The 25,482-nt window shown below is 41.0% G+C and overlaps 1 protein-coding gene across 1 annotated transcript in view; it reads left to right on the top strand.

The window, feature by feature from the left end:
• Nucleotides 1-17,289, top strand: part of PGAP1 (post-GPI attachment to proteins inositol deacylase 1) — a 53,426-nt gene extending 36,137 nt beyond the window's left edge. The window contains exons 21-27 of the mRNA XM_066635846.1: nt 183-273; nt 1,446-1,640; nt 6,679-6,814; nt 9,908-9,958; nt 10,511-10,734; nt 12,238-12,342; nt 14,479-17,289. Of these exons, the coding sequence (XP_066491943.1) occupies nt 183-273; nt 1,446-1,640; nt 6,679-6,814; nt 9,908-9,958; nt 10,511-10,734; nt 12,238-12,342; nt 14,479-14,617 (941 nt within the window). The 3' untranslated portion in view covers nt 14,618-17,289. The remainder of the gene's footprint in view (nt 1-182; nt 274-1,445; nt 1,641-6,678; nt 6,815-9,907; nt 9,959-10,510; nt 10,735-12,237; nt 12,343-14,478) is intronic.
• Nucleotides 17,290-25,482: the final 8,193 nt, after the last annotated feature.

The following is a 25,482-nucleotide window of genomic DNA, read 5'->3' as shown; positions in this document are numbered from 1 at the left end:
AATAATAATAATGAATTGGCAATAATGAATAGCCAATGGTTAACAGCAGTGGTTTTAGTAATTATTTGATGGCTATATAGCTTTTAGTGCACCTTGATTTTTCTGGATATTTTGTTTCTATTTTTCTGTTAATTTCTTAATCTGTTGTGGGCATTTGATTTTAGACTTTTTTCTTGTTGTAGGCCATTGTTCAGATTTTGTTCCTGCACTTACTAAAGCAGCCAAGCCCTACAAAGTAGAACCTATTGTGAATATTGTTAAATTCTTGTTGGGGTAAGTTACTTTCTGATCCCTGTATTTTGTTCATATGCTCACAAATTTAATCGTTCTCCTATAATATAATAGTTCAGACTCTTGACTAGCAAGATGTATACACAGAGTTTGAGTGGGATGGACAGATAAGTTTGATACTAGGAATTTGGAAATACCGAAGCTGGAATGATAGTCAAGAAAGGGAACCCACATGACATCTGGTTCCAAATGAGCAGCTTCCATGTGTCTGTAACTGTGTCTGATGGGGCATCTGTGTGAAATCACCAACAAGGGCAACAAGAATGAATTGATTTGGGGGGGCTTATTTCCCGGGCAGCCCAATCCTAAGCTGCTGAAATGCCCAAAGGAACAGCAGTGCTGAAATGGCTGCAGCTCTATCCAGTGGGGCTGGGACAGCTGCCAGAGACTCCTTAGGTGAAGGAAGCATTTGCTCCCTTAGCTTGGGTAATTGGCCCAATCCTATGGTGCCCAGCACCCCATGAAGAAGAAGCACATATGGGGAAAGTGGAGTCAATTGCTGCAGTGATATTACTCTTCTGGATTCTGAGCTTTCACACAAAATCCAAGTGCAGCAGAGAGAGCAGAGGGAGTGAAATGCATACCGTAAGGTTTAAAAAAAAATCTGTCATTATACAGCAGGAAGATTCAGCAGGAAGAAAATGAAAGGAATATTGTACCTTTTCCCCTTCTCACTCAGAAGCCTCCCAAATACATAGCAAACTTGTATTGGGGTTAGAGGGCTGCATGACATGATGCTAAAACCCTCTCTTCCCCTTACTCTTTGGGGAACTTTGAGGACCTTCCTCTCTATGAGGAGATGAAATAATAGGAGAGTACCCAGATTTGGGGCTGGCAGCTGGTCCCGAAACTGAACACTATATGTAGCACAATGGGGAAAAGATTTCAGGAGTGTGGAAAAGCAAAGCCTTTTCCCCCCTCCCTTCCTGAACCTCCTTCTTCACCCCATCTTTCTAACCATACATAGCACTAAAAGGCTGCTCTTCCAGATTGATTGGAGCCATGAAAACGAACACTCCTGTTAGTGGCTTGAGAATTACTTGCATGTCAATGGGTAGGTGGGTAAGTGGATGAATAAAAATGAAGGTAGTTTAGTCTGATTATTTTTTGGTAACTCAAGTAATTTGCAACACATTTGTTTTAATTTTTTCCAGACTTAACTGTTTTAAAGTGATTTGGGACATGTTCTTGCCAGAGTTGGATGCTGTTACACTGAACAGTGAGGACAAATGGTTTCCTTTTGTGTCCTTGATTCTCTTCATGTTTGGAACTGGAATTGCCTTTTGGGGTGGAATACTCTTCAATTCATCCTTAAGACTCTTGTCCTCATTGTGGTTAACTTTGGCCAGGTAAAACTAATAGACTACTGTTTTAGTGGTATAATATTTTTTTTTCAACCTTTTCATACCTGTTCATTAGGCATATTAATCACTTAACCAGAGGAGAGTCTTTAACTAATTGAGATAATGGGTCATCAGAAGGTGAGTTTGTAAAAATAGGGTTGTATAAAAACTTGCTGCTGTTTCAGAAGCTCCTTCCATGGACAAGAGTTTCCATAAACACAGGGGTAGTTTGGATACAACTCATGATCCTTCATGCACTTCTGTAACAAATTTAAAGAATAAGTGGAATTAACCAGATTGCGCTTAAAACCAGGATTGTTTTGTATTGAGAGAATTTCTCTGTGAATTGATTGAAAGCTTGCATGTGCACTCTAGCAAACTAAAAGTTAAGAATCAAGACAAAACCTAATTTTAGAAAGTACTTCACACTTTTTTTACAGTATCCAGTTTTAAGAAACATTTTGTAATTCAATATCCATTTCTCATATAGCAGCAAAGACCATTATAATAACTCTCTTCCATCTGTTTTCAAGTCCATGTAATAGGAAGGTTTCGGTCTGTGTGATTAGTAAACCTGCAAGCTCGGCAGCCCAATCCCAACCTGCCCTGGAGCTGACAGGCCAGCTGACCTGCACTGCATTCGGCACAGGATTGGGCTAGCTGCGGTACAACTTGGGGCAAGGGGAAGTGATTCCCCTTACCCCAAGTAACACAACAGTGGGCTGAATGGGGCTACTTAGATCTGCACCCCGTAAATAGGTCGTGCAGATCTGACCTGCCCGGCATTAGGCTGAGCTGCCTGGAAGGGGGATTAGGATCCTGCCTAAGTGCCAGATCCTGGTACCACCCCCCAGGCCTGGTCCGCCCACTGGCCCGCCTGCCCTTCCCCACCCCAGAACCCCAGCACTGGCCTGACTTACCTGCCACTGGTGCAGTGGGGGCCGGATTTGACCTCTGGAGGCTGGTGCACATCCATGCACTGGCCTAACTGGGGGTTAGGATTGCGCACTTAATCAACTTATTTGTTATGTTGATCAGCTAAAGCAGTGGTTCTGGAACTTTTCCAGCCCGCAGCTCCCCTGATCCTTGTGATCATTGGCCACTGCTCCCCATTACATCACCTCACCTCAGTTACCCCCAAAATGGGGATGAAGGTGTTATAATTATACACTAGAAACAAACAGCTGCCAGCACTCTGAGGCTGCAATCCTAACCACACTTACCTGAGAGTAAGCCCCATTGAACAAAAAAGGACTTACTTCAGAGTAGAACTGGTTAGGATTGTGCCCTGAGTTTGTTAGCAGCATACCTGAAGGGTTTTGGAAAGGGAGGGGGGAATTGTTGACTTTGTTTTGTGTGTATCTGCTAATTGCAAACTGATGTGACACTGAGATCCAGAGATTGTTTGGCTGCAATCCTAACCCCACTTTCCTGGGAATAAGTCCCATTGAATACAATAGGACTTACTTCTGAGTAGACCTAGCTAGGATTGTGCCTTTTGTCTTATAATAGCAGCCAACATGGGAAGTACCCCCCCCCCCCCCCGCCAAAAGGAGGCAGGAGGAAAAAGGGGATGACTGAAAAGGAATGGGTGTTCTAATTTTTTAATCAATTTTTGGAGACAAAGTCATCAAGAGTGACTTTTTTTTCTTTTTTGAAGGGGGAGGAAAAAGAAGGTGAAGATCCTTGGTTAAACTGACACAGACCCCAGACTTATGTAGGTCTACTCAGAAGTAAGTCCCATTTTAGTCAATGGGGCTTACACCTAGGAAAGTGTGGATAGGATTGCAGCCACACAGAGCAAGATTACAACTCACCCCAAAGTAAATGGGGGCATGCTTACACACATACCCCCAACATGCAGATGCCACTCCTGTTCCCCCCCAGGCAAGATGGAGGAATGCAACCTGGGGCATTTGGACATCCCTCCCACTAAGAGCAGGCTAGGCTCCCTCCTTCCCAAGTGGAGGAAAGTGCTGCGCTGCCTGTGCTTACTCTTCCCTCCCAGTTTGAAGCCTACCAGGAGTGCACCCTGTGCTGATGATATGCAGCACCTCCGCCGCTGCCCAGCCAGCCTTCTCTCCCACCTCCCCCCACCATGTTTCACATGCCCTCCCCAGCTGCCCCACCCACCTCCTTCACAGCTGAAGAAAAGCAGCAAGTAGGGAAGAGGCAGGTGCAGCTGAACTGAGCAGCTGTGGCCACCTCTCTTCCCAGATGCCTGGGGACGCCCCTGGAGGTTAGCCATATCTCACTAGGGAGGTCCAACGCACAGCTTGAATACCTCAGAGCTATAGTTTTAGTTGATAGATTTGAAAACTGTTCTATTGGGGAGACTTAGAACTAACTGGTGGACCTGACTAACTGGTAGAACTGAATAATCAGGACATGTTTATTTTTTTTAAGGCTTCTTCCCTTTTTGATGTGTTAACAGGAAATGATAAAGTATTGAACGATTACTTTTCTTTAAGTAGTGAGGGTTAATTTTTGTCACATTCTTCTGTATCTTAGAAATGACATATGAAGGTTTGGTAGTGTGCAGATATGTTAATCAGAGAACAAAAACTAATGTTTAGTAGAAAAAGTGTTGCTGGCATTCAAGAATCTTGGTGTTATGTTTTATTAATATAAGTGATTACATCTGTGGGTATATAAAAAACATTTCATGCACTGCACAGGAACCAAGTGGGTTTCACCTATGAAGTGTGAATGGCTATAGCCATTCACCAGGTCCCTGATGAGTAACCTGTAAAGCATGCATTTGTAAACATGGCATGTTATGTTTTTTGGTGTATGTATTTGGTAAAAAGTACAGGTGATACCTGGTAAATGCAGGGGTTCTGTTGCAGAACCCCTTGCGGTTAAGTGAAACTGTGGATACCAGGGAATGCCCCCTGTGCACCACTCCGGAGGTGAGTGGGAGCACGCAGACCTGATCCACGGTTAACTGAAACAAGGGATATGGGCCCCTTTCTAAGTGAGGAAGTGTAAGTGAATTGCCCCTAATTTGGTGGCTGATATTCAAAAGCTTTTATCTCATGCTTCAGCATTGTGTGTTCTTTCTATTTTTCTTTTGCTCAAAACTATTCTTGCATACAACCACTTTTAAAGCCCAGTCCTATGCATGTCTGCTCAGCAGTAAGTCCCATTATAGTCAATAGGGCTTACTTCCAGGTGAGTGTGGATAGGATTGCAGCCATAGTTAGCTCATTTGAAATACTATTCCTAACTTTTGCTGAAAGCTGGTTCAAAGAGTATTCATTTTTAAAGTTCAGAGCTTTGTAAACTGGCTGTGGCAGATTACTAAAGCTTTATTATTTCAATTTCTTTTTGAATTGTCACTTTTTCAGTCAGGTTCTGAACATTTTTTAATTAACAGTATTTATATACCGCTTTTCAACTAAAAGTTCACAAAGCGGTTTACAGAGAAAAATCAAATAACTAAATGGCTCCCTGTCCCAAAAGGGCTCACAATCTAAAAAGATGCAAATGAATACCAGCAGAAAGCCACTAGAACAGACAGTGCTGGGGTGAGGTGGGCCAGTTACTCTCCCCCTGCTAAAAAAAAATACTTCTGTCATATAAAATACTTCTGATTTATCTCAAGGAGTTGGCCATTTACTGTGTTTCTATTCCGGAACAGTGTTCATGTCCCTCTTCACACTAAATCGTTTTTGTTATCCTTCTTTTGAAGGTCAGTTGTTCTTTGAAGGCTCAAAGTGGCCCTTGCTTGACCTTTTTTCCTGTTGTAGTCCTTAGAAATTGCAGTGAATTTCTGCATCCTGTATCTTGCTGTATCAACTGTAAGAAACATACCATTAGATTTGTTTTTGACTTGATTAAGCTTGATTTTACTTTCAAAACCAGAACTCTACAGGTTCTGCTGTCTTGAAATTTATAGTCATAGTTATTTTTCTATAAAGACAACTGTTTAGGATGACATTTTCTCAAAATATCTGTATGCATCTAGTTAAAATAAAATGAAACCTGCTTAACTGCAGAAACCCAGAAATTGCTTGTCTCCATTCTTGATATTTGACCTGTCAGCAGGCTTTTTCAAGGGAATGGAACCATAATGTATTCCTGTTTTTTACGATGAGATTCTGTACTTCTCATTAACCTCTGCAGGGTGAAAATAGTGATGTTTCTGAAAGGTGGAACCTGATTGAAGGACATAATTTAGAAAGGACATAATTTCTAAGCTAGAATCTGGAGACTATCACTGGATTCAGACGACATGTTAAAAAATGATTTAGCATTACTAATACAAAACTTGGGCTCTTGTGCTCCCTCCTCCCTTTCATGCACAATAGGTGGAAACATGCAACTTCTGTTTCCATTTTAAAATGAACAGGGATTTGCTGTTCTGTCAAAACCAGCAAACAACTTACCATGGTTTATAACAGGGGTGTCCAAACCCCGACCCAGGGGCCACTTGCAGCCCTCGGGGGCTCCCATTCCGGCCCCCGGGTATCCCCAGTCCCCAATGAGCCTCTGGCCCTCCAGAAACTTGCTGGAGCCCATGCTGGCCCGACACAGCTGCTCTCAGCATGAGGATAACTGTTCAACCTCTCACCTGAGCTGTGGAACGAGGGCTACATCCACTACTTGCTGTTTCACATCTGTGATGCAGCAGTGGTAGTGAAGGAAAGGCCAGCCTTGCTTTGTGCAAGGCCTTTTATAGGCCTTGAGCTACTGCAAGACCTTCATTTATTCATGTAAGTGCCATCTCTAATAAATTCATTTATTCACATTTTAAATGTAAATTCTTTTTTTTTCCCCGACCCCTGACACAGTGTCAGAGAGATGTGACCCTCCTGCCAAAATGTTTGGACACCCCTGGTTTATAAGCAAGCCATCAAACTGGAATTGAAAGTTTAATCAGGATTGATGTACTTATGCAAGTACTCTGTTTGGACTTAAAATTGTATTGATATTCTACTTCTGGATAAACAAAGTTTACTTCTGATCCATAATGATTTGAAAAAAATATTTAGGAACTGAAACTTTTTGTGTACATAATTATGAATTTTGCATTTGACAGGCCCTCTGGTCTTCTAATAGACAACAGATTGATTACTCAGAGAAAGTTATGTGTAGCTGTTTCCATGGCGGCTGTTAGCTGGATTACATGTGGTGCATTGGCTTTATTAATTACCTACTTTCACTACATCTTCAAGGTATTTATCAGAAAACTGCATATGGTGAATCAGTGTCTGAATAGAATATGGATATGAACTACTGACTGGTTTAGGCAATGTTCTCATGGGTTGAAGTACCATTTGTGGTGGGGGAGGAAGGTAGTTCCTGTACTGTCTAAAGGTCGACTGACCATCCAAGCATGGATGCACATTTGCATATAAACTGCATGTAAAATTCAGTGTGTGGGGGTCCAGTCTCTGTTGATTTCCTTATTGTGTATTGAATATTGATAGCACAGTTCAGGCCTACAGATGTGTCATTTTACACACACAGGCCCTGTAGAAGCATTATGTCCATTTATGGATGTCTGCAACCTGAGGTATATAGGTTTTTGTGGAGTACAGAGATCCAATTTCAGTCCCCCACCATGTGTGCCATTTGCTTTCATTTCCATCATCTTCAGCGCAGTATATAAACACATTTGAAAACAGTTATTTTCAGTAACAGCAGAGTAGATTTTCACATGTAGATTTTTCACTCTGTACCTGATGTCTTTTGAGGACCACTACCCTCTGGCATGCCTTTCAGTGATGCCTCAAAACCAAGCCCTTCCTGAAGCCAAGACAAGTCTGTAAATGAAGACAAATTTGTAAATGAAGCAGACAACAAAGTCTGGGTCAAGAGATCAGGTTTACCTGTGCCACATATTTTAACCTCTGGGGGCTGGGGGATAAGAATAGGCCCTCAGTTTGGCTGTACTTGGCGACTTGGCTGTAAGTCAAGTCTTACTTGGCTGTAAGTAAGTAAGACAAGTAAGTCTTACTTGGCTGTAAGAGGCGACTAAACAGCCACTGGGTAGATGGGACTCGATAGCCTGGGAAGGCAGCTCATCTGAGAGAAGGAAAACTCTGTTCCCAAACCTCCACTGCCTTGTGGCTACATCCAGTTATGGAAAAGGCTTCAGGAGTCAACCTCACGGAGTCCCTGAGGCAGTTCATGGCTGAACACAGCCACGTTCTGGCAACTGCTGCGACACTGCTGGAACCAACTGTATTGGCTTCTGCCTTTCCATTGAACCATTTCAGCTACGTGGAGAGGGGGGATTTGCTGCATGGGTAACAGTCTATCCTCCTGTAATGTCCATGGTGGGCAAAGACTCCACCCCTTGGGGTGTGACCGAGCGCGGGAGGCAGACACAGCTGTTTTGCACAGACAGTTTACTTGCGTCAACCTCTTGACATTCATGGGGCCTGTTACGGCACAGGCCCCTTTGCCTTACACAGACTCGTGCCGTCGGCGCATGATAGGCTCATTTCCCGTTCCTCCGTGACCCCTTGAGGACTCAGGCTGGGCTCTTCGGCTGGTGCCTGTTGGCCAGGGGTATGGGTTCCCGATGGCCGCCATGTTGTTGTCCGGGGTCAGCTTAGCTGTCCTCAGGGGGACCCCTGGTACCTCCAGGCTTGCCCCCCCATCTGCCAGCCTCCAGTGGAGGTAGTTGGCTCCAAGTCCTCAGGTCTGTACCTTCGCTTCTCCTGATGTCACCCCCGGGGCCCGGGCGGGTCTAGGATCGGGCAGCCCCCGGCCCCTCTCTCCAGGACTGAGGTCGGCAAAGTTCCCTTCAGGACCTGGATCGTCTGAATAAGGCCGGGGTTGCACCCCCTCTGGCCTCCTCTCCTCCTGGAGAGGAGTGACCTCTTCCTAGGTTGCTCAGCCTCCTTATGAGGCCAGTCTAAGGCTGGGCCAGCCCCACCCCTTCTGGCCATGTGGCTGCTTGCTGCTCCCAGGAGGCACTAGGCCCTACTCCCAGGGAGGTGCCCTGCCTGGGACCCCAGTCCTGACAGTGCTTAGATCTTACTCCCGAGGAGGCCCCTACTCCTGAAGAGTTCCTGGCATCTCCATATCTACTTTACCCAGGCTTCGTGCACTGGAGAGGACACTCTGTTCCAGAACCACCATTCAGAGCGAAATACCACAGTCTTCCGAGACTGAAGGTTGCCAACTATATTATTTCTTCCTACTGACAGCAGATTGGTGACTGTTAATTGTGATGGATTTACTCTAAAGTTCACTCTGAATGTATACTTTTATACAATTGAAAAATCCATATTTGTAGACAGGAGTTTCAAAGAGTATCTTGGGTCTTCAGTATACTCATGGCTTCCTGTCAATAGAGCAAGACATTATGAAAAAGTATTGGAAATCTTTTCTGAATTTCAGGAATGGTGTGTCAGGAGAACCTTCACTGTGCATGGGTAGCTCCCAATGCAGTCCTGTGATCATGTGTTCTAAATCTTGCATCTTTCTGTCTTTTTGTAAAGACCAGTGTAGAAGTATCTAGAGACAGCTGGATCATAAGCAGTTTGATTGGAAGTAAATTGTATATGACCGAGCTGCTCTGTCTCGGTTATTGGAAACTTGGGGATAGATGAGGTGTAAATGGGTGCAGTATGATATGGTTACATAATGATTTTCCTTTTGTTCAGTAAATACTGTAAAATATGTAGGGGAAGAACCATAGTTGGCATTAGTTATGATGGTAATAGTTTTCAGATGGTAATAGCTGTTCTGAATAGAGATATCATTTCTGAAAACTTTGAAGACATGGGGAATAGGAGTTATCATTCTGAAAAAAAAAATCATGAATTTTCGTTAATGTTCTCCTAAATTTGCATTGTTTTCACTTCACTTTTCTTGTAGTTTTCCATGGTGGTGTGTTCTCCCCCTCCCCCCATCGCCCTCTGGTCATCATGTCTCTAGTTCTGAAGCATTGTTGGGTGACTGAAGCACTCAGTTGTTCCCCATCACCCTTACAACACAATTTGAAATGATGGTGGAGTCTGAAGAGAGGATTGTACCTAAAGGTGCCTTGACTTGAAAGGTTTCCTCTTTCCACCTTTCATTCCCTCCCACTGCTGCAGTCCCCCATGCTCCATCTTACACTGCTGTGAAGAGTCCCCCAGTTGTTGAGCAGATTTTCAGGAGGGGGGGCCACAGGAGGGGGTCTTCTATGCTACAGGACTGTAGTGGGAAGAAGACAGAAAATAAAAGGGATGGGACATTGGGTGCAGTTCACATGTTGTCTTGAGTGAGTGATGTTGCAGCAAAAACTAAATGTTTCTTTTGTTATACAGATTATTACACTACATTCAAATGTAAGAACAGAACTAAGTGTCCTTAATACGGTAAGTCAGTTGAATACCTGCTGTTTTGTTACAAGTAAGCATTAGAGCATGGCATCTATGCCATGTCTGTTCTCAGAGTTTCAGGATTTAGCAGAATGCTTGTGGCAAAAATGAACTAATTTCTCACTGACCCAAGCCCCAAAGGCTGGGGCTTTATGCGAGGTAAGGGGAAAACATCCCCTTCCCACGAGTAGATCACCAGCCTGGTAAGATCAGTACAGGATCCGGCAGTGGCCATTTCGAGCCTCTGCTCCTGTGCTGGATAGGATTGGGCTCTTAGTCTACCTCGGCTTCGTTTTGTGTTTTATCTTCCTCTGGTTTTTCTATAGGAGATGGGGATACTGGTAAGTTCCTGTGTTCTGTTCTCCTGAGAACTGGAGCTGTTACAGTGCTGGGGATATTGATAGTACTGGGGGAGAGGAGTGTAGGCTGTTGGAATAATATTAGCCACAGCACAACTCAGCTACGCTACTGAAATCTTTTAAAGCTTGTTTTTCCATAAAATGATCAATTCTTACTGTATTTATATTTATATATATTCATATTTTATAGTCTCCAAAGAACTCACAACAAGTTTCAGATTGTTCAAAAAAAGAAATGGGAAAGACCTATCGATCAGTGACCGGCATTTCAGAAGTGGCGCAATCATCTTCTAGCACCACAGCCATTAATGAAGTGGTAGATAGTCTTAAGATGCATGTCACAATCATCAACTTGCTGACTTGGACTGTGCTGCTCACCTGTCCATCTTTAATTTATTGGTTTAAAAATCTCAGGTAATTGTTCTGACTATGCCAATTATGTATTAAAATCCATTATAGTTTGTTTCAAACTCAGCTGATCTGAAATGCTGTTGATTCAAAATAGGAAATGCGTTTATTAATATATAAAGTTTGTAGTGCCATTAGAAGTCACTAGGCATGATTGAGGACTTAGATAATGGCAGGCTTATCATCTCCTCGAGGCGGGTCTGCCAATGTCAGAGGCAACTATAATGCTGATGGCTGAGAAAGGAAGTATTTGGAAAAAGATCTGTCACTTGAATTTTGTAACCCCAGCTGATGTAGGTCTACTTGAATGGGCTGCAGTAGTCTTATGTCGCAATCTTTACAAAGTAACTGAGAGGAAGCTTTGTATTGTTAATGACAGTGCAATAGACAACACAGGTCATTGGATCCAGTCTATAAGGTATATTGTCATCATGAGATTGTAAGACCTTTAGGGTGGTCTTTTAGAAAAGGAGGCAAAGTGAACAAGAACAAGTTGTGGGAAACAAACGTCCATTAGTATGGCCCTTGACACTCAAGGAAGAAACGTGATGTGAATCTCACTGGAGGAAACTGCCTCTGCCCTGCTGTACATGATACTTGCTGTGCAGAGGCTGGGGGCTTATTATCATATAAATTGTTGATATAAAGCCAGATCAGTTTCTTTTGAGGTCAGGAAGACAAATTAATTTTCTGGCCGATCAGCATTTGGGATATTGAGGACATTCATACATCAGAACTGGACTTTTTTTTTCCTTACTAAGTAAATGTTTTAGTATCTTGCACATCATTTTAACATGTGGATGCCAAGTTCGTAGATGCTGAAATTACAACACTGTTCTGTGACATACAAACACAGTCCTACTACTGTATAGAAAGTCTTTTGTTGGGCTCCAGTCTTGCTACGGCCAGATAAATTTGTATTTTGTTATTCTCTAAAATTGGAAGGTGATTTGATACTGACAATTTGCAGATTTCCCGAATAGAGCTTTGAGGCTTCAGTGAGATAGGTTTGTGCAATAGGTCTTCAAAGGCTACCTTTACTACTTCCTACTGTTTTTCTGGCTACAGCATAGTTTATAAAAGTGGAAAGACAGCAGACATTTTCTACCATTATTTTCCAGTCTTCTATTCACCACTACATTTTATCCCAACTTTCTGAAACTCAAGTTGGCTCACAACCATAAACGAAAACCAAGTTTGTATTGGTGTTGAAATATCATCCTCTGTGCATTATGTGTTGAAAAGCATGTCACTGTGAGATTACTGACACCTGACCCACAATTTTTATTGTAATATATTTTAATTGTATTGTGAAACTTTCCCTATACCCTTACCCATCCTATATCTCCCAAAACTATTTTGCTTATGGGATCAGTTATTGTTGCACCCTCACCCATGTATTTTAGCTCAGTTATAGTATTATGTTAGTATTTAGAAAATCAGATGTTATCTTTTGTAACTGAGCACTGTTTCCTGCAAAAATCATGTGTCACAATTTTTTTGAAACAGGTACCATATCACACTTGATCCTGATCCATGTAGATTTGTTGGCCTTATCATCACAGCCATTTTGGAGATACTCATGAATACAAATACAGCAAAACTTAAATCAAGGTACTTGAGTTCATTATCTTCATTGTGCCAGTTCTGGTCTTTTGAAAAGCTCTTGGATGTTCTCATACTGTTTGACTTATAAATCTAGCAAATCATTATGCCCTTGGTTCCCCCATTTCTCATTTTGAGCACAATATGAATGTATGCCACTTGGGAAATCCCAAAATTGCTTTATCAGTGAGAAGTTGTAAAAGTAACAAACTTATTTCACTCACTTATTTGACTGGAATGCTTCAAATCTCTGATTAGCTTTTCAAACTACTTACAGTGTGCGATTTGAGCTTGGTTGTTACTCAGCCAGCACAAATATTGGGGTGTATCCAAAATACTGCGCAAAAAACAAAACTCTCCTACCGTGATAGATTTTCTTGACCCTAAAAAACCACTTAACCTGGGGAACCCTGCAGAACTATATATAATATGACTGCAGCAGGAGGGGAGAAATCAGCAATGATATGGAAGGGCTGCTTTGTACAGAGTAGTGCTGTTCTGCTCTTGCAGTTCATCTTTGGATACAAACGTTGTTTTGGTATCAGAAAATCAGTACTGTAATTCACATGAAAGATACTGTACCATTTTTGTGTAGCTGTGTGCTGTGAACCGAATTCTTCAGATACCTTAATCATGGTGGAATATTTTTAGCCAGCAAGCTTCATGTAAAATTTACCCCAGACCTTTGTATATTCTAGGAATTGTTGTCCTGCTCTTTAGTCAACAATGCTCACATAAAGAGTTTTATTCTCTGTCCTGAAGGCTTCTCCTTATAGGACAGTAGGTAGTTATAGTGGCCTCTATGAAGGGAGGGGGTACCCAGTCCTAGCTGGAGAAGCAACAGGAGAGAGAGATGGCAATGATGGTCTTGCTCAGTGTGTATATATAAGTCAACATATTAGCCCTTGATTCAGCAAGTCTCTTTTCAGATGTATACAATTCTGCATGAGGCATGTTCACAACCTAATGAACCCTCAGACCTGTCTGATATCTGAAAATATATGACAATGTGTTGGATAGTCTGATTGCATGTAGAGCCTAACATAAGTAGCTCAATCTGTTTCCCCTCCGATGAGGAGTCACAGTCATTTAGATCAAGCCTATCCGTGAAGGCCCTTTTACAGTGCTTCCCAAAGTATTGGGAACTGTGACACCTCTGCAAGCTGCATTTGCAGAGCGCAATTCCTGGAAATGAAGTTCCTAACAACACAGTCCTGGAACGTGCTGGAATCCCTAGCATGTATGCACTGCTGAAACAGAGATGCCTGCATTGGCTCGGTCATGTCGTGAGAATGGATGATGGCCAGATCCCAAAGGATCTCCTCTATGGTGAACTCGTGCAAGGAAAGCGCCCTACAAGTAGACCACAGCTGCAATACAAGGACATCTGCAAGAGGGATCTGAAGGCCTTAGGAATGGACCTCAACAAGTGGGAAACCCTGGCCTCTGGAGCGGCCCACTTGGAGGCAGGCTGTGCAGCATGGCCTTTCCCAGTTTGAAGAAACACTTGGCCAACAGTCTGAGGCTAAGAGGCAAAGAAGGAAGGCCCATAGCCAGGGAGACAGACCAGGGACAGACTGCACTTGCTCCCGGTGTGGAAGGGATTGTCACTCCCGGATTGGCCTTTTCAGCCACACTAGACGCTGTGCTAGAACCACCTTTCAGAGCGCGATACCATAGTCTTTCGAGACTGAAGGTTGCCAATACATCACCAGTCATTTCCATGTTTGGAGACATTGCATGCCACTTCAAACAGCAGTAGGGAGATGAGGGAGGGCTTTCCTAGAACACTGTTTTAGCAGGCTGGAGCTTTTCCTGCTGGGTCGAGCCTCCAACCACTGTTTGGAGCAGTGTGGTGCAGTCTCCCTGCCAGGGCAGCAGGTGGTCTGCAATGCACAGCTTGGGAACTGCTGCCCTATTCAAATGCAACTCCAACTTTCAAATATTGGGCAAGGATGGGAAAGCATAACAAAAGGTGCTATCTCATTATCACTCTAATAATGGATTTAGAAAAGCCTGTGTGGGTAGCAATTCCAATATCCAGAAGTACTAGTTGCTGCCAGTTACATTTCAACTCCTTTTTCATACCATACAGTTTATGGCTCTAACAGTCGAATTGTTTTCTGTTCTTTTTTCTCCCTGCAGTAAACTGTTGAAGATGGCAGTGCACCTTCCACTCCCTGTGTCTGTTGCTATTGTGGCCTTTGCACCAATGCATTTATACAGAGTACCATACTTCATAACTGTTCCTCTTCTTCTTCATGTGTTATGCTGCATTGTGTGAAACATGTTTGCCAAAGCACTGAACCCACAGCAAGAAGTGTGTGGGTTTGAACAAGGACAATCTAGGATGACATAAGATGAACATTGTCTTCTGTTAATGTCAGAAGTGGAACAATTTGGGTATGCAAGATGGAAAATTTAGGGTGGTGATCCTGTATGTAAGATTTAGGTTTTGCACCTCGTTGTGTTTCTGAATCTTTGTCTACAACCGACGCTAGTGAGACAGGCCCTGATGTGTGATTTCCCTGGTGTTGGAGCATCTGGTTTTTCTAAACTTATTTTTCACAATTGTGAACTTGTATATCACTTATGCTCTTACACGCTCTAAATCACAGTGGTGAATTTACCAACTGTCACAACTGAACAGCCAATAAGATAATCCAAGTGTTCTTACCCCCATAATAGGCAGCTACTGTAGCTTTGTCACTTTCTTGAATGTGTGCTAAAGTATAATGCTGATGCTCATTGGTGACAAATTCAGAGTAACATTAGATCTTGCACAATTGTGAGATGATTATTATTTCAGTGGCTTGGTACATCAATATGTATCCCATGTAACATTTACTAAGTATACCAGCAAGATCTGTGTGCTCCTAGTACTGATACTTTAAATACTGCAACATCTGAAGCTCAGGGCAGATTCTCAGGTTACTCTTTCCATACACAGAGATTCATGCAGGCGTAAACATAAACATGTGGCAAGTACATCAAAATGGCTATGGAAGTGTATTTTTTAACATCGGTATCTTATATTTTACAGTATACATCCATATTCACATCACAGTATGTGTTGGGAATAAAATACATACATGAACTCCCTATCTGCATCAGTTCAAGACCAAAGTATACACTTGCACAGCTATTTGAATGCAAAGAATTGGGTATAGAGCACTTCTAGCTACAGTAGCTTTCTGACTATCCAGGGGTGCCAAAGGTTTCTTCAAGTGCAATAAAATCCAGTACAGAGTAGCTAATCAGTCTTCCTCTCCATCACACGGACCACCAGTCATCACCTCTGTTTTGACTGGAGTTAGCTTCATTTTGTGCTCATCCACATCAACAGTATTCCCAGGTAATAGCCCAAGATCAAAAACCTGAAGGTCTTCCTTTGGCTTTATGGCTATGTTTAAAAGAAAAAAAAAGTAGAAGCAGTAACAAGATAGAACTCTGACTTGCTGCTAATTGAGTCACTGAATACTGCTTTAGTGTGTTAGGAAAAGAATAACAGCACTTATAAAGGGGCTGGATCATGAGTATGTGGTTCTGTCCTAAACGGTGTATCCTAAAGTAGTGGTTGGATTGATGACAGCGTTAAAACTATATAAGTAGCTCTGTGTACAAAGAGGTTTCAGATGAATCTGCCCTCAGAAATTTGTGTGGTAAATATGATCATCTAGAGAACAATCTGCCAAATAGCAACTAATTTCCGATACCTTAAATGAAATATATAGGGTATTACATCCAATGGTAAACCTTGCTCCCCTTATATCTTGGCATCATCTTAAAAAAAAACTTACAATCATTTTATAAAAAGTTACCAGTGAAATCCAAGCATAGGTGATTGGCCTACCTATAAATAGCTGTATATATCCATTGCTTTGATATCTAAACATTGATCTTATGTGATGGCTCTTCCTTTTCTGTCTGAGAGAGTGCCATTTCAACCAACTTAGAGTGCATATACTGTTCTCCTACCTTTTTGTCCAGTTGTATCACTCCTGCCTGAAGTGCCTCCATTAATTCTGGCTTAGGTTCTAGTAGTCATTCAGTTTTCTTGTGTAAAAAACATCTTGCAAACTTATCAGCGAATTTTAAAAGAAAATCTTTAATATCGTTTGTGCAGAACTCTACTGTGACATTGCTATCAGGTTTAGTAGTTAAAGCTCTGTATGAACCATTAAGGGTTTTTTTAAATAACTGGAATCCTTATTTTAAATAAAACACTCTAGACTTAAGCTAGCTTTATAGTCTCAGTAGTTCTACGTAAATTTTTAGTCTATAGAAATTAGGTTCTTGCTTCTTGGAGAAATCCTTTAGGCAAACTGTATTCTTAGAATAAAATTAGATTTCAGAGTTATGTGGCATTAAATGCTGTAGGGACAAGAATGGAACATTTGGAAATACTCTGCATACTTGTGCCTGTGTACTACTACTGAATTATTTGCAGTTTCTGCAAGGAGGCCCTTCTGATTATCATGCAGCTTGACCTTGACCGTGCTTTTGTACCTCTTAATAGCTGTATGGTCGGGAGAGTTTTGGCAGAGATGGATTTTCCTGTTGGCATGCTACAGCAGTAGAAGCGGCACTTGCCAAAAGTTTCCTTGTCAAGCAGCAAAAAAGGGCACAAGAGAGCTCTTCAGAGCCATGCAGTAGCACTTCTGCTAGGAAACCTGCCAGTTTGAATGGGAACGCAAATGAGTTTCTTCAATTAAAAAGGCTGTATCAGGCCCAGGAGCTGCCCTGTTTGCTTCTAAATTGCTAGCTTTGCTAACCACAGTCTGAATCTATCCTGCAACCAGGGGAAGGGCTGAAGTCTGTTCTGGGGTCCCAGATGGACTGAATACTGTACAGTTGAGAGCTGTTTCCCTTCCCAGCTAGCTTGTAAAGGCCAGCGTTTATAGCAAGTGGCAGCCTGTCACTTTAGGGCAGGGGTGGGGAAACTTTCAACTTCAGGGATCCTGGACCTTTAACAATTGTGTAGGAGAAAGAATTTCAGCAGGTGCAGCTTGTCATCTTTGAGATGAAAAGCTATACCTGCTGAAATTCCTTCTCCTATACAATTGTTAAAGGTCCAGGGTTCCTAAATTTGGAAGTTTGCCCACCCCTGCTTTATGGCATGCTGCTGCCTTACCAGCTACAGTTAATTCTGAGGACTTAAGCAGAAGACTGGAAGTTTCTGGATCCAGCTGAAGAACCCTCTAAATCACTTCAGCAAGATACTTCTAGAAGACTGCTTTTTAAACAATTACAGTTATTAGGAAGCCAACACCCTGTTTGTAGGTGCTGTACCAATTATTACATGTGATAAAATAGATAATGCTATGTATTAAAAAAATGGGTGAGTTGACTGACTTCCTAGCAAGTTCTTAGTGAGTTAATGTTATCATACATACTATGTGAATTATGCATAGATCTGATCCTGTACATAGTTATGATATACAGTGTATTTTTTCTGTATGTATCTGTATTTTTTTACATGGTGACTTTGATTGTCAAACAATACCTTTATAGTTTTAGACTCTGTGTATTTGCACTTTTGTTTCTGAAGCTTTTCACTTCTTGCACTTTGTTCCTTATCATTCTTTGACTTTATTTAGATTTTTTATGTTTGGAAGTTAGTTAGCTAAGAGAAGTAGTCAGTTAATGAGGAATACAGTAAGAAAGGGGAAATACTGTGAAAAGTATCATACAAGGAGAAATCGATGCATAAAATAGATCAAAATGTTAAATCTAACCTACCTTGAGGAGTAATGATTCTGTAATTTTAGTTAAAGAATTTTGGGCTGTGGTCCAGAGATGTGGCAGGAATCTGAATTTTTTTTCTTCACCTCCAACCCTAAACAGGCTTTCCGAAAATGCTTCCTTCTCAACATCTAAACTTTTAAAAATATATCTCCAGCTTCAAAAAACAATTTGGAGATTGGAAATGAGAACTGCTGATGGATGAAATGGTGCTCAGTATGTGTGTTATGTTTTTCCTTTTCTTCTCCCTTTTGGACTGTTTCAACAATACAATTTGGGGCATTAGAGGGGGTGGAAACCTTTTTGGAAAGCTATGGGGAGGGAAAGAACCATGAGCATGATACTAACTCTGCAGCCCTTTTGATCAAGTGTCGCTTGGTTTGTGTTTCTCAGCTGAAAGCTCTACCCCGTATTTACACTGAAATTGAGAACTTTCAAAAGCAGTTTGTGGTTGTCTGCTCTTCACAGGGGGAGAAGGTGTTTTAAAAAATCGCTAGGCATTCCCAGGCATTCCCATTTGGCTTGTACCCAGAATAGCTCTTGTAGACTACAAGTGCATGTGAAATCTAGTCTTGATTTTTGGATCAGCCAAATTCCAAAATATCCTTTTGCTTAGCATAACATGCACCCAATAATTTAATTTTTTACCTCTGCTAGGAAACATCTTCAGCGTTTTAAACACATAAATTTCCACTTTAGTGCCTATGAACAAATTTCAGAGCATGTGGAAAACGACTGTGAAATACCTTTCATTGAAAGAGTTAGCACATTCTGAACCTCTGTCTTATATATGATGCAAGAGATGGAGGTGACTGCCTTATAAACCTTCACTCTTATTCCAAGTATGGTGGGGGTGTGGTGTGTGTTTGTTTAGTATTTGTACTAAAAATAAGATACTTCCACTGACTATAATATACAGCAGACAGTGGAAGCAGCATTACTGTATAAATACAGTGTGAAAACTGACAACCCTGGAAAGCATAGTCCATAGAATTCTGTAACCTAAGCTACATGGCTGATGGTGCACTCAACCTCCACCCTTACTGTGCATGCTCAACGTCGGGGGAGGGTAATGCAGAATGGGAAGACTGCAATTAAAAGGAGTCAAGACAACCACAGCAAAGTGCGGAAGCTGAAGGCATGCATCAAGAGGATCCTTAGTCACAGTTTCTACAAACAGAGTAGGAAATACATTAAGCTAAAGGCAGAATTAAAATATCAAGATTTGGGCTTGATTCTGCACATTTCTCTGTGTATAATGCAGGCTAACTATAATGCTATGTGAGCTGTGATCACATACATAGGTGCAGTTGTTTGCTTACAAGGCACCTGTAGGATTTGGATCCTTGACTGAAAGAGTTGTTCATGTGTTTGGTGTCTTAACTGTAAATTGTTGTCTAGTGTTCACATTACAGCAGGCTTGCATGACATGTAATCTGCCAAGTATTAGTTATGTACTGCAGACTATCAAGAGCACAATAAATCTGGTTTTGATTTCTGCCGTAACTGGAAAAAAATGAGCTAAGAGAAGCTGAAGGTTAGCACCTAGTCACAGTACATAGCTGTTGGGCATTGGGTCACAAGGTATCTAAGCCTCGTGTGCCCTTCAGTCTTCACATGCATTTATCTGCTTAAATATATGCATATATATTTATATATATATATGCATATATATCTGTGTGCTTAAAAACCATCATTGAAACATGTGTGTGTGTGTGTTCATGTTCAAAGCTGGGGAAAAAGACAAATGATGCTTCTAATTCATTATCTGAAATTGTTTTATTTACTTTATGGGATAATTAAATCTTTGGTACAGTTATGTAACCTCTCTGAGGGAATTCAGAGGTGAAATGATTGTGACTGCTATATAACATTCTACATATTTATATTATTACAGTGCAACACCCCAAACTGAAAATGACTTAAATCTTCACTGTGACCTTTTCAGTTGGGAAAGGAGAAGCATGTGCCTTAAAACTAACAAACTGCATTTGTAATCTGTAGGTAGTCTTTGATTGAATTGTGAAAGACCATAATTATGCCATGGTTTGAGAATGAAAAGGCACCTCCTAAATGTCCCTGAAAATTATCAGACAATGCTAGTATTAATTTTTTTTAATTATATTGCATTTTAACCAAAGTTAGAATATTTAAGCTTCTAGTTCAAAATTATTTTAAAATAAAATAAACTGTAAGGATTATCAGCTTTTAAATATGTACATCTTCACCCTGATTTAGCAGTTAATCTGGGCATGAGTTCTCCAGGATTCCATGAGTCCTCCAAAACACACAGAATGTTTTGGCTCAAAATGTGCCCAAAATGTTTTGGCTCTCCTTGCTCTGCCCCCCCCCCCCACCCAGCATGCTTGTGGAAAACAATTATAATCATAAACAGGAGATCTATGTACACAGGTTTCTAGACTGAAGCACTTAACTTTTGGAACCAGTATTTCACACATTACACATAATAAGACAGTTACCAAACTTGATTTTTATGACAACCTTTATTCTTAAAGCTGTTGCATGTATTATGTGGATATTGGGTAAATTTTTGAATCCTGTTGGCAGTAACTCCTGAAGTCTTGCATACATTTTTAGTGAAATACCTATTGGCTGCCAGTGATTTTTTTTTTAAGTACATTGGACTGCTTCTCTTTTTATTTCATTTCAGTGCTTAAAGGGAACTAGAGCACTTTTAAAAGTCATTTATTGTTTCAAGGACATGTCCTCCACACATCTTTCCTTGTTTGAATGGACATCTTGCTAAAGCTGTGTCTAGTGTTCATTCTTGTATCTGAAAGAATAATTAGAATTCATTGGAACAGAGGTGTCAAGCTGTGTACTGTTTCATTTACTTTAAACTATCTCAGTCCACATGTTATATATTAAATGTGGAAATTGCAATATCAAAAGCAGTGTAATTGATTTTGTATGTTTTCTTTTTTCAGTTTTTATACTTTTGTATTGCAGAGTCTTAAAATTGGTGTGAATGTGTATGTTGATGTTCTAATTGAAAATTTTATAAACAGATGGTTAGCAGGCTCATTGGTCTAGCTTGGTGAATGTTTGGGTTACAATCACAGGTCCTACTATAAAGTTGGGGGACCTGAAAATTGGTGTTTGTGCAGCGCACGGTGAATGTGAATGACTTGGACATGACTGATGCATAACTTTTGGTACTAGAGGGAACTGCACGTACTTAAGACTGACATTTTTGTTCCTATCAAGTCCACTGTTGGAGCAAATTGGAGTGAACATGGAACCTTTCATGCGCTCTGCAAAGGGCTTTCTCACATATATGCTCAGCAAATATTTTTAGCAATCAACTTCTGATGCGAATAAACCTTTGAATATTTTGTATCACCTATATTGTGTTGCATTCTTGTGTACTTTTTGTACTGTGTAATGGTTTTTAAAAAATAAAACCCATGTAACTTTATGAGAAGTGCCAGTATATATTTACTGTCATCTGTGAATGTTGTTACATGTATTTTTATTGGGCTCACATGCTTCTGGGTGTAATGGAGACCTTTGTTTGGTCTTCAGTCTTTGCTCAGGTATTTTGTGTTGGAGCATTTTGGTGCTTTTCTTCTTTCAGTTATAATCTGTGGTATATTCTGTATTGAAGAAATAGAAACAATGAAAATCATATTAACAGCACTATTGAGCTTACTGTATTTCTCACAGTTAAAGTTTTCTTTTACTTCAGGGGTGCTCACACTTTTTTGACTTGAGAGCTACTTTGAAACCCAGCAAGGCCCAGAGATCTACCAGAGTTTTTTTTACAATGTTCGCACCATCATAACATATAACATTTATGTGTACAATGTATGTTGGTGTACCTTGAGCCCCACTGAGTATAACAGGACTTACTCCTGAGTAGACATGCCTAGGATTAGGCTGTGAGGCTGCAATCCTAGCCACACTTACCTGGGAGTAAGCCCCATTGAGTACAATGGGCCTTACTCCCGGCGTTTCCTCCCAGAGGCACCTGAAAGGGGGGGGGTCGGCACTCCGCGATCTACTCATTTTGCCTCGCGATCTACTGGTAGATCGCAATCTACCTATTGAGCACCCCTGTTTTCCTTGGTCTGAAAGCCAGGGGTAAACAGTTCATTTGATATTTTTAGCTCTCAGAACATCTCATTGTTGGGTTGCTTGATGGTTATGTTTGGTTATAGCACAGTGGGCTACACTGAGGTGCTTTTAAAAATAAAAATACCCATGGGAAAGGTTTTCAGACACTGCTAACTTGGAAAAGGAAACGAATACTGCCAAGCCTCTTCAATATCTTATTTCCTTTTTTAAAAAAATTCAGATAAATGTATTAAATGTATTTACCCAGATTGATTGAAGGCAATCCTACAAGAAAATGACAGAACTAGCAATAAGACCCATGCTTTCTGTCTCCAAAATAAAAATTTATCTTTAGAAAAAATGTTGACTGCCAGCAGAGAAATCTTACCACCACATACATCAATTCTTTGTCAGTCTTTCTCAGAAATTGAACAACTCTAAGGATTCCTATCAACCCTCAAAAATACATCATCATTTCTCTCAAACCTTCAAAGAAAATTGTGTTCTAAAAAAGATGACTGTGCTTGGTTTTGCCATTTTCATGTTATATCAAATGTAATGCTGTGTGGGACATAGCGAGCAAGGGAGAACATAAAAATCTCAACTCGTAATCCATGGTTACCTGTGATTTTTGGGAGTTTTAGAGAAAAGTAAATTGTCCAACAGTTCAATCCTATCCCATATTCCAGCGTTGATGCAGTCCTGCCAAAGAGACATGCATTGCATCCTGCAGTGGGGGGGGGGGGGCGTCACAGAGGCCTTCTCAAGGTCAAGGAGCATTTGTTCCTTTATCTTGGGGCTGCATTGTGGCTACATCCTGCACCAGGGTTGGAAAGTTAGATAGGATTTGACCCCAAGAGAGGGAACCTGGAAATGGGGGAAGTTGGCAACCTACCAAAGATGGGAACAATGAGTGATACTAGATATGACCCTAAATGCACCACAGATTGAGTATCCCTTATCTGGACTGCTTGGGATGGAAAGGGGTCTGGATTTTGGAATAATTGCCTAAATATGAGAGAAATGCTTCCTCTTCTCTTTTCACTGTTACCCATATAGGTGCCTGCCTGCCTGCCTTTGATATTTTTCAACAATGTCTGTATAGGTACACACCACAGAGCACAGAACTTACAGCCTGCACCTACACTGTATTGGGTCTTCCTTGAATTTTTTTCAGTTTTAAATTAGCATATGGGAGGACAGAACTGGTGGGGAGTGGAGGTGGTTTTAGTTGTTTGCTCCTGTTCTGGTTCCAATTCCAATTTTACGCCAAGATGCACTATTTTAAGGAGAGCTTTTATAGTAAAGGAAATAGATGCTTTAAAAAAAAAAAAAAAGCATAGTGCCTGGGTGGGGGACAAAGAACTCAAGTCTCCCTACCCACTATGGTTTTTGGTCATTATGTTGCCCCAACACACTTCAATAAGGAAAAAAAGTGATCTATTAAGAGCTGTTTGATCTTTAGCTTTTGGAAGTTGTGAGTTCTCCAATCATTAGGCATTCCTTCCCAGTTTGGCTTGCTACACTGTTCAAAGCTGTAGGCTTTGTGACTTTCTACTTTCTTGTCTAGTGTTTTTTTCCTCTCTCGCGCTTCCCATTTGCTTTGTTTTACATCTAACCTGAAAAAGAGTTCTGGAATGCTCAAAAGTTTGCTCACTACTTTGTTTTGTAACTAACTTTTTGTATAGGTAGCTAAGTTTACATGCCTAATAAGGGTAATGCCATACTATGGCTTTTGGCTTTTAGCTGTCCTTGTTTGTCTCCAGCTGACTCCAAATGAAGATTGACTTTGTGAAAAAAATGTTAAGTTGGAAAATCTGAGTCTTTATTTTAATTTCACCAGGACTTGTACCTGTGAAAGAGTGCTCACTGTTATTAGTTGACTAGGGCTGTAATCTTTTACACTTACGTGGAGTAAGTTCCATTAAACTAAATGGGATTTACATCTGAAATCAGCTTAGAGGAGCAAGTTGCTCAGAGCAAAGCAGACATGACTGCAGTATGGAGCAATAAAACGAATAACTGCAATTTTACCCTTTGTGTGTAATACTACCCATTAAAACAAATTGGCACATCACTTTGTGTAGCACAACATGATCCTAGAGTCAGTAGAAGCACCACTTCTGTTTGGCTGAAGAAGCATTTGGTAAATTAAGCACTCTTAGCAGTGCTACATGTACTTCTGGCTTTAATTAAGTATAATTATACTGTTCTGTGTGTCTAATTTCTGGTTGTAGCACATTAGAATAGGTACTTTTTAACCCTTTAGAGAATTCTGGTTCTTTGAATCCAAGCCAAGGCTGTTAATACGTAGCTCAGTAACTACTGTAACCATTCAACAGTTGTAAAAATGCATGTCCCTGCTTTATATGCCAAATAATACAAAATGAAGGTAAGGAGCCATGAGAACAACAAAATTTTATTTGAAATAGCCCTCTCTATGGGGAAACACACACCCTCACCCTTAATGCAGCAGCTTACCTGGGTGTAAGTTCCATTCAACTCAAAGCAACTTGCTTCTAAGCAGAGAAGCATAGAACTGCTGTAAGACTGTTTTGAAAATATGCTCGCTAGAAGACTTTTGGACTTGAGGATCAAGTCATACAATGCGTTTTTGTCCACTATGTCACCATGATAGTCTCACCATATCAACGTACATGCTGCTGTGGACAAATGTAAGGTCTGACTCAAGTGGCAGCAATTTTCACAGCAATCATAACAATGCTTTTTTGAGTCACATCATTGGCTCATATTCTGTGCCATTGCCCGGCTCTCCAAACACTTTGTGTTACCCTTTTAGAACCAATTCTGTCTGCCCTCTCTTTTTCACCAGATGACTCCCTGCGTTCCCTTCTGGAAGATACGTCTGTGGTTACCACTGGTTTGGTTGCTGACTATTTGTTAGCTGTTATAAGGAAAATGTCCTCATTTGTCCCACCAACTTGAATTTTTTGTTGTGATCATAACCCTGTTGTATGTGTCCTGTTTAAAAATTCTGTCTCAATGCCAGTAAAGGTTTTCGAACTTGAGTCACGTCGTTCATGACACTTTTTTTCCCCAAGGAGTTCAGAGAAGTTTAGAAAACATTTATCATGTTAACTTTTTCCTTCACCACTGTGTGAGGCCTACTCTACACAAGCAACAAAATGAGATAGAGCAGATTGTACCACTTCAGGTGGCAGGTGGGGTTTGTGTGTGTGTACCTATATAAAAACTTTGTGAGGTTCGTCTAGCCCAGGGGTGTCCAAAGTTTTTGGCAGGAGGGACGCATCAGCTCACTGACACAGTAAAAAGAATTACTTTACATTTCAAATTTGAATAAATTTA

This window comes from Tiliqua scincoides, chromosome 1, assembly GCF_035046505.1.
Source record: "Tiliqua scincoides isolate rTilSci1 chromosome 1, rTilSci1.hap2, whole genome shotgun sequence".
NCBI lineage: Eukaryota > Metazoa > Chordata > Lepidosauria > Squamata > Scincidae > Tiliqua > Tiliqua scincoides.
Note: the sequence above shows the minus strand (reverse complement) of the source record. Positions and strands in the feature narration are given on the sequence as shown.